Below are 10,000 nucleotides of genomic sequence, written 5' to 3' on the forward strand. Positions count from 1 at the left end.
TTGCTTCTTGACTCATTTTCAAGAAAACATAGGCATTGTAAGCCGTTGGTCAAGATAATGTCTCAACTAACATAGAAATGTGTACAGTTAAAAAATGCTGTGTGACTACGGTTATCTGAAAATGCGACTTTAAAATGAGAAGTACCAGTAAAAAGGATCACTGACCAGTTTTACACGTGTGCATTTGTTTTGGCATTGTATATATGAATTGTAAGCTCTGCAGTATTTGAATAAATTCCTAGAGAAAAGCGTAACTTTGAATCTGCCTACACCTTCATGAGGTCAAGTTGCGTGGAATGATGGTTTAAGAAAAGACTGAAAGAAGAGAGAAGAAAAGATAGAAAGAAGAAGAGAAAAAAAACATTGTTTTCTTAATGCAGACAAAGGATATGATGTGAAAATTGTAATGATAATAATGGAAATCGACCTGACTGCTATATACACTTATTGAAAAGGACACTTATGTAAAGGAAATCGGCATTAAGATATTTTCCTGTCGTTAGTATAAACACAGTTATTGTTACTAACGACAAATGCACCACTAACATGCATTTCATTTACAGAGACTAATACTATTACATTGCCTGTCATATTTATTTAGTTTCTGTTTCTTATATCCATTCATGAAGTTCAGGAATTTGTAAATAAGATTCAATGGTAATAAATAGGTAATGAGAAGTCTTCAAATGACAGATATAATTGTATTTAAAATAATATAAACATGAAACTAGTTAATGCTCAAACATAAACCGGAAATGGTAACATATTTTTATGGTCCACTATAAAGTGTGGAAGGCGCAGGAGGACTATAACTCCCACCGCCGATACCTCCTCCACTTCCGCCTCCAAAGCCACCTCCACTTCCGCCTCCAAAGCCACCTCCACTCCCGCCTCCAAAGCACACACTCACACACACACACACACACACACACACACACACACATGTATATACTTATATCTACCAAACACACTCACCCACCCTCCTACCTACACACACACACACACACAAATATATATATATATATATATATATATATATATATATATATATATATATATATATTTGTACCTGTGTGTATACGCACATATATGTGTGCTTGTTTTTTCTGTTCATGTGCATATGTGAGCACACACATGCGTGCGCGCGCGTGCATACATAACCGCATATATACATACACTCACACGTGATTTTTCAAAGATGTATAAGAATTATATATTGAAATGTCAAAGAAAAGGATTTTAAGTGCACATAAGTTGCTCTAATGCAGATGTAATATAAAAGTGGCAATGCAATTGTAAAACCTGAGTCATTTGACGTGGTATGAATAGGAGCAAGTAAATTAAAATCTGCATCGATCATATCAACAATATTACCAAACGAATACACGTGACTGGTTAGACGCGGCAGATAATTTTTGATATCCAATCAATCATTCATTACAGATACTTTTTGTCTAGTTATGTATTCTTACTGTGTAAAATAATTACAGTATTTTTCTATGAAACTAAAGACTAATAAGGGAGCAAAGGGTTTATTTCATGGGAACAAATTTGCTCTACTTTTTAGGATCCGCAATTAGTTTCGTCTCTTCTTGTGGCTTTACATTCACTCGAGATCGAGTTCTAGGGTAAATGACAACAAAAGTGTTTTCTATTAGATCTCGCATGTTCATGAGAAAGATATCAAATGACTCTCGAGTCCTATATAGTCTGTGATAACCCTCCAATATAGGGGTAGCCATCCGGTGTCGAAATGGATGACTACATATTGTGCATGATATATAACTTGAACCAGTTTATGAATGGTGAATGAGTTATTCACCAGTTTTGCCACAGGTTTCTTGTCCATGACTGCTTCTTTATCAAACATCTCATCATGAGACTTGCTTCTTCTTGACTCATTTTCAAGAAAACATAGTCATTGTAAGCCGTTGGTCATGATAATGTCTCAACTAGCATAGAAATGTCTACAGTTCAAAAATGCTGTGTGACTACGGTTATCTGGAAATGCGACTTTAACATGAGAAGTACCAGTAAAAAGGATCACTGACCAGTTTTACACGTGTGCATTTGTTTTGGCATTGTATATATGAATTGTAAGCACTGCAGTATTTGAATAAATTCCTAGAGAAAAGCGTAACTTTGAATCTGTCTACACCAAACGAGGGTTAAGCTTCATGAGGTCAAGTTGCGTCGAATGATGGTTTAAGAAAGGAATGAAAGAAGAGAAAAGAAAAGAAAGAAGAAAAAAGCATTGTTTTCTAAATGCAGACAAAGGATATGATGTGAAAATTGTAATGATAATAATGAAAATCGACCTGACTGCTATATACATTTATTGAAAAGGACACTTATGTAAAGGAAATCGGCATTAAGATATTTTCCTGTCGTTAGTATAAACACAGTTATTGTTACTAACGACAAATGCACCACTAACATGCATTTCATTTACAGAGACTAATACTATTGCATTACCTGTCATATTTATTTGGTTTCTGCTTCTTATATCCATTCATTAAGTTCAGGAATTTGTAAAAAAAGATTAAATGGTAATAAAAAGTCTTCAAATGACAGATATCATTGTATTTAAAATAATGTAAACATTAAACAATTTAATGCTCAAACATAAACCGGAAATGGTAACATATTTTTATGGTCCACTATAAAGTGTGGAAGGCGCAGGAGGACTATAACTTCCACCGCCGATACCACCTCCACTTCCGCCACCCAAGCCACCTCCACTTCCGCCTCCAAAGCCACCTGCACTTCCGCCTCCAAAGCCACCTCCGATACCGCCTCCAATACCACCTCCGATTCCGCCTCCAATACCACCTCCGAATCCGCCTCCAATACCACCTCCGATACCCCCTCCAAATCCACCTCCAATACCACCCCCAAAACCACCACCAGAGCCTCCACTGCCACCACCCACAACTTGACCGCCACCTTGAGAGGCAGCACCAAGCGCCGTTTGGAGGTCTACTCCACCAGGAAGAGTTGGGTTCTCTCCTTCAGCGTAGTTCACGAAGAACACTTCGGGATCCGAAGGCGGTGGCGCTGGCACCTCGATCACCTGTTGACCTTGTTCCGACTGCTTGTTAAGGACGAATAAGACGTGTTGCTGCCTGGGAGGAGGAACCACGATGGGTTCTGGTCCTTGAGCACCATCAGGAAGTCTCACGAAAACAATATTCCGTTCCAGTTTAGGTTTGGGAACGTACGCTGGCCGACTGGAAGATGCCTGATTTGGCGGCACGTCATACAAGAACACACGACTGTTCACTTGAGGTGTGACGCAGCTGCCATCCACGTGTCGTACTTGTCCACCGCCACAACCGCCGGCGTTAAAGGATGGCCCGGAGGGCGTTGGTAGATTGTACCCCTGTGGGGCAGCGGATGCGGTAGCTACCAGTGCCAAGACCTTCGAGAAAAAAAAAGTATCTTAATATATACAGAAAAAAAATGTATGAGAGAACATACTTCATAACAACATGAGACTGTATTACTCACCAGGAGCTTCATGTTGGTTGTGTATGACTTCCGAAGAAGTGACGCCATATATATATACTGACTGGTATCGCTTCTAGGCGATGTCTTTCCTTTCACCTTTAATGCACAAATCATTGTTGAAACCAATACACGAATAAAGAAATTATATTTCTCATAGGTTTTGCTGCAAAAATGTATGTTCACATTTTTACATGCATGTATTTTTTGTGTAAATAAGTAAATACATATATTTAAATAGATAAGCAATATATATATATATATATATATATATATATATATATATATATATATATATATATATATATATATATATATATATATATATATATATATATATATATATATATATATATATATAAATACACATATATTTGTGTGTGTATGTACATGTGTGTATCCACACATACACATATGTATATATATAAACATATATACATTGAGCATGCAAGTTCAAAATACACATGCACACCCATATACGCATGCGCGCGCATACGGACACGCACACATACATACATACATATGCATACACATACGCATGATTCACGTGTTAAAGAAAAGGAATTAGCGATTTGAAAGTGATTTAATTGCACCCAAACTATTGTAGAGACGTCATAGGTGTGGCAGCAAGTTAAAAATCAATCATATTAACAATATCACAAAACGGATACATCTGACAGGTTACATGCGGCAGATAATTTTAGATAATCAGTCATTCATTACAAATAGAAATTCTCTGGTGACCTATTTCCACTGTGTAAACTAGTTACAGCATTCTTCTGAGAAATTAAAGGCTTATATGGGAGCAAATGATTTATCTCATTGGAATATTTTTCCATTATTTTTTAGAATAAGCAATCAGTCGAATGGGTCTGTTGTTTTTGTTTATTTATGAAAAATATTTCTGCCAATTTTTTGTAGATCCTTTGAGACAGACGTTTCTATCCTGTGGCACATTGGATGAATAGAACTAGCTCAAGCAAGGCACCAAGTCTAAACTTTGAAAGACGCGAATGTCTCAAAAGGTCTTTTTCAAAGGCAGATTTTTTATTTAATTTTAATTATTATTATTATTAATTTATTTTAGCATATGATAGAATTATGTTAATTTCTTCTATAAGTATATTCGCGCTCCTGAATTCCTGTGAGAGAAAAAAGACTCATTGTTGATTATTGCTTGGTCCCTCTGGTTTGAAGGCATTTTCATACTTATCCTCAGTACATCATGATCAAATCTCTAACCCAGCCTCTGCGAAATCTCTCTTACAGTGTTTCTCTCAATCTGGATAATGTGGTCTGCACTGTGTATTGCGCATGAACCAGTTTTTGAATGGTGAATGCGTCGATCACCTGGCGGGCGACTGGTTCTCTTGCCATGATTTTTTTTTCATAGGACATCCTATCATGCTTCGTCTTGCAACAAGAAAATGAAGGCACTTCTAGCCGTTGCTCTACATAATGTCCTAACTAGTATAGAAATGTATACAGGCGGAAGGTACAATGTGTGATTATAAATATCCAGAAACAAAACATTAGGACATGAAGTAGCCGTAAAAGGATCCCAGATCATCTTTACTGTGTGTGATTGTCTTGGAATTCTGTTTATGCAGTGTTCTTTTCGTAATAATTTTAAACGTAATTCGATTTGACTGTTATATGCATAATTACATGAAAAGGCATTGATATAAATATAGTAATATATTCTAAATATTTTCTTTTTTAGCGTTAGTGTAAATGAATGCTGATACAGATACTAAAATTCATATCATTTATTGTGTCTTCCTTATCCTGTTTCTGATTCTACTTTCAATCATTGCATATGTATCTTGGTTGAAAGATAATATATGGGTAATGAGAAGTCTGTATATATACACTATTGTATTTATAAATAATAGAAACATAAAAACAATAAATGCTCATTTAGTGTATCCTTTATGGTCCACTGTAAAGTGTAGAAGGCGCAGGAGGACTATAGCTTCCACCGCCGATGCCACTTCCACCTCCAATACCACCACCGATGCCACCTCCGATCCCGCCTCCAATACCACCTCCGATTCCGCCTCCAATACCACCACCGATGCCACCTCCGATTCCGCCTCCAATACCACCTCCGATTCCGCCTCCAATGCCACCTCCGATTCCGCCTCCGATTCCGCCTCCAATACCACCACCAATACCTCCTCCAATACCTCCTCCGATTCCACCTCCGATTCCGCCTCCGATACCACCACCACCTCCCACAACTTGACCGCCACCTTGAGAGGCAGCACCAAGCGCCGTTTGGAGGTCTACTCCACCAGGAAGAGTTGGGTTCTCTCCTTCAGCGTAGTTCACAAAGAATACTTCGGGATCCGAAGGCGGTGGCGCTGGCACCTCGATCACCTGTTGACCTTGTTCCGACTGCTTGTTAAGGACGAATAAGACATGTTGCTGCCTGGGAGGAGGAACCACGATGGGTTCTGGTCCTTGAGCACCATCAGGAAGTCTCACGAAAACAATATTCCGTTCCAGTTTAGGTTTGGGAACGTACGCTGGCCGACTGGAAGATGCCTGATTTGGCGGCACGTCATACAAGAACACACGACTGTTCACTTGAGGTGTGACGCAGCTGCCATCCACGTGTTGCACTTGTCCACCGCCACAACCGCCGGCGTTAAAGGATGGGCCGGAGGGCGTTGGTAGGTTGTATCCCTGTGGGGCAGCGGATGCGGCAGCCACCAGTGCAAAAATCTTCGAGAAAAAAAGGTTTGTTATATATTTTTCAATTATATACTAAAAAAAAAATAATAATAATAAAATAAAATCATATAAAGTAAAAAATCGGAAGAGAAAGAGGTTTGCATAACTAACCAGGAGCTTCATGCTTGTAGTCTGTGACTACCGATCATGTGACGCCTTATATATACGGACTAGAATTGCTCCTACACAATGTCTTTCCTTTCTCCTGTAATGCACAAATCATTGTTGGAATTCTAACATGAATGCAGAAGTGCTCGCACTTTACCAGATGCCTCTCACGAATATTGATGTAAAACATATACTTAATTATATGTGGAATATATATATATATACATATATATATATATATATATATATATATATATATATATATATATATTTACTTAGAAATATATGGAACTATATTAATATATAATATGTTTATATTCATATATATATATATATATATATATATATATATATATATATATATATATATATATATATATATATATATATAGAAATATAGACATACATAGACACACACACACATACACACACCAACGCACAAACACACGCATACACATACATACTCACACTTACTTTAATATGGATAAAATGTATATATATATATATATATATATATATATATATATATATATATATATATATATATATATATATATATATATATTCTATATATATATATATATATATATATATATATATATATACATACATACATACATATATATATATATATATATATATATATATATATATATATATATATATATATATATATATATATATACATATACTCACACGCACACACATATATATAATGTAGTATTTATATATATGTATATATATACATAAATGTATCTATCTATCTTTATCCATCTATTTATTTCTATACATATATAAGTGTATATAGGTATATATACATATATGTATATATAAAACTACATATATATATATATACACACATATATATATATATATATATATACATAGATATACATATATATATATATATATATATATATATATATATATATATATATATATATATATATACAAACATATATATATATATATATATACATACATATATATTTATATATATATATATATATATATATATATATATATATATACAAACACACACACACACACACACACACATATATACATATATATATATATATATATATATATATATATATATATATATATATATATATATATATATATATATATATATATATATGTATGTATATATATGCATATATAAATATGTATCTATGTATGTATGTATATAATATACATATATATATATATATATATATATATATATATATATATATATATATATATATATATATATTTATATACATACACATATACACACACTGAAACACACACACACACACACACACACACACACACACACACACACACACACACACACACACACACACACACACACACACACATTGACAAATGAATAAGTGAAAAACTTATATTATTTATATGTTGAACGAAGGTGACCCTCACCTCCAGGAACTACACAACCTGGTTTGATATTTACTGAATACTTTGAATATTGTCTAACATATATACATTTTCAAAAGGTTATGATATTGAGTTATTGAATTGGAAAGATCATTGATAAAACAGAGTTCTAAAATGACTAGCTAGTTGCAGTTCTTCTTCCCCTACATGTAACAAGATCATCATGATGACATTCGGTATGCAGGCAAATACATTATGGTTGAGATATATTATGATATATGCTAAATATATAAGTGAATATATGACTGTACAGAAGAAACACGCGGGAAGCTAATAATTGTGCAAGACATGGCAGGATTTCTGCATAATATTCAACGAACCACTAAAACAACGCATGCGAAGTCTCTCTTGCAGCTCCCAACCCCCGAAAGGTTTGAAATAATGTGCATTGTAACTGTGTATATGAAATGTTACCTGTACTAGTTTAAGAGCGGTAGACGCTCCATTTACCTACTTTGCAACTGGTTTCCTGACCGTGACTGCCTCTTCATGGAACGTCTTACAACTTCCTATCCATTAAAAGCATGAGAATGATTTGCATTATGGTTGCAGACATGGTACACAACATGAGCAGCTAATATGCTGATCACATTGTTTGTGATTGGTTTCCCGTTCATTCCGTCATGAGAATAACGTCGTCTTGGCCTAGCAAAGAAGAATACATGAGGGCGACCTGTCGATTATGCTGTGACACAGCTTAGTAAGGCATTCTCAAGGAGAGAAATATACGCTGAGTGGTGATTTACAAATCTTATGTACAGCAAATCAATAAAAATACTGCTATGAAAATTTATTGTATCCAGGGCAGTATAGAGTCAGTGGTACTGCATTTGCTTACAAAAGGAAGAAAACCCACAAGTGAAATAACTCGATATATGAGTCTTGTACCAGACTAAAGAGTTGCTCTGCGTTTTGAGAAAGCGTACAGAAATAAGTAATAATGATAACGATGAATGAATTCAATTATTGTGATGATGGTCATAATGAATTAGATTTACAGGATATACAAATAAAGCACGGCTATATAGTTATTATATATATCAGCATGCAATTCGTATACAAAATCTCATTTTACTTATTTTGTGAGGTTCCTACATTTAGTATAAGATCTTTGGAAAATAAAAGTGGTTATAAGTCTATGAGTTGATATTTCTTGAATAGATATGAAACATAATAGGCCTTATGAATGAACTATTTCCTTGTTTACTAATTTTGTATTATGAGAGGTAGCCATTAACATTTTATTTGCTATTATTTTACCATGTTTCTTCCCCTTTTAAACGTGTACTTGAAACAAATTCATGTATGAACGATTGGAAAATCAGAGGGATAAAGAATCTTCTTATAACATTCATATTTATGTAATTGTAGAAAACAGATAACATTATAAGCCGGGTGACTTTGAAGCATAAGCCACAGCTAGTAACATATTTATGGTCCACTGTAAAGCGTGGAAGGTGCAGGTGGACTATAGCTTCCACCGCCAATGCCACCTCCACTTCCTCCTCCAAAGCCACCTCCACTTCCGCCTCCAAAGCCACCTCCACTTCCTCCTCCAAAGCCACCTCCACTTCCGCCTCCAAAGCCACCTCCACTTCCGCCTCCAAAGCCACCTCCACTTCCGCCTCCAAAGCCACCTCCGAATCCGCCTCCAAAACCACCTCCGCTTCCACCTCCGATGCCGCCTCCAAAGCCACCTCCAATTCCTCCACCGCCACCACCTCCCACAACTTGACCGCTACCCTGAGAAGCAGCACCAAGCGCCGTTTGGAGGTCTACTCCACCAGGAAGAGTTGGGTTCTCTCCTTCTGCATAGTTCACGAAGAACACTTCGGGATTGGCTGGTGGTGGTGCTGGTACCTCAATCACTTGTTGACCTTGTTCCGACTGCTTGTTAAGCACGAACAAGACGTGTTGCTGCCTGGGAGGAGGAACCACGATTGGTTCTGGTCCTTGAGCACCATCAGGAAGTCTCACGAAAACAATATTTCGCTCCAGTTTAGGTTTGGGAATGTATGGTGCTTGACCGGAAGAAGCCTGATTTGCGGGAACATCATACAAGAACACACGGTTGTTCACTTGAGGTGTGACGCAGCTGCCATCCACGTGTTGCACTTGTCCACTGCCACAACCCCCGGCGTTAAATGATGGGCCAGAAGGAGTGGGTAGGTTGTAACCCTGTGGGGCGGCGGATGCG

At 36.2% G+C, this 10,000-nt stretch overlaps 4 protein-coding genes across 4 annotated transcripts in view; 1 reads left to right on the forward strand and 3 right to left on the reverse strand.

Annotated features, from left to right (window-relative positions):
* Positions 1–10,000, forward strand: part of LOC113816743 (uncharacterized) — a 162,201-nt gene that overhangs the window by 41,156 nt on the left and 111,045 nt on the right. The gene's annotated exons all lie outside the window — the stretch shown is intronic.
* LOC113815668 (uncharacterized) lies at positions 2,651–3,522 on the reverse strand. The gene is made up of 2 exons (XM_027367695.2): positions 3,511–3,522; positions 2,651–3,421 (listed from the first exon to the last, which is right to left on the reverse strand). Exons 1-2 carry the CDS (start codon positions 3,520–3,522, stop codon positions 2,651–2,653), a joined length of 783 nt encoding a protein of 260 aa, XP_027223496.2.
* LOC113815669 (aspartate, glycine, lysine and serine-rich protein-like) lies at positions 5,440–6,369 on the reverse strand. Its single transcript, XM_027367696.2, has 2 exons — positions 6,358–6,369; positions 5,440–6,237 (listed from the first exon to the last, which is right to left on the reverse strand). Exons 1-2 carry the CDS (start codon positions 6,367–6,369, stop codon positions 5,440–5,442), a joined length of 810 nt encoding a protein of 269 aa, XP_027223497.2.
* Positions 9,235–10,000, reverse strand: part of LOC113815670 (aspartate, glycine, lysine and serine-rich protein-like) — a 916-nt gene continuing 150 nt past the window's right edge. Inside the window, exon 2 of the mRNA XM_027367697.2 lies at positions 9,235–10,000. This exon is cut by the window's right edge and continues 20 nt beyond it. Coding sequence (XP_027223498.2) covers positions 9,235–10,000 — 766 coding nt within the window.

This window comes from Penaeus vannamei, chromosome 22, assembly GCF_042767895.1.
Source record: "Penaeus vannamei isolate JL-2024 chromosome 22, ASM4276789v1, whole genome shotgun sequence".
Classification (NCBI taxonomy): domain Eukaryota; kingdom Metazoa; phylum Arthropoda; class Malacostraca; order Decapoda; family Penaeidae; genus Penaeus; species Penaeus vannamei.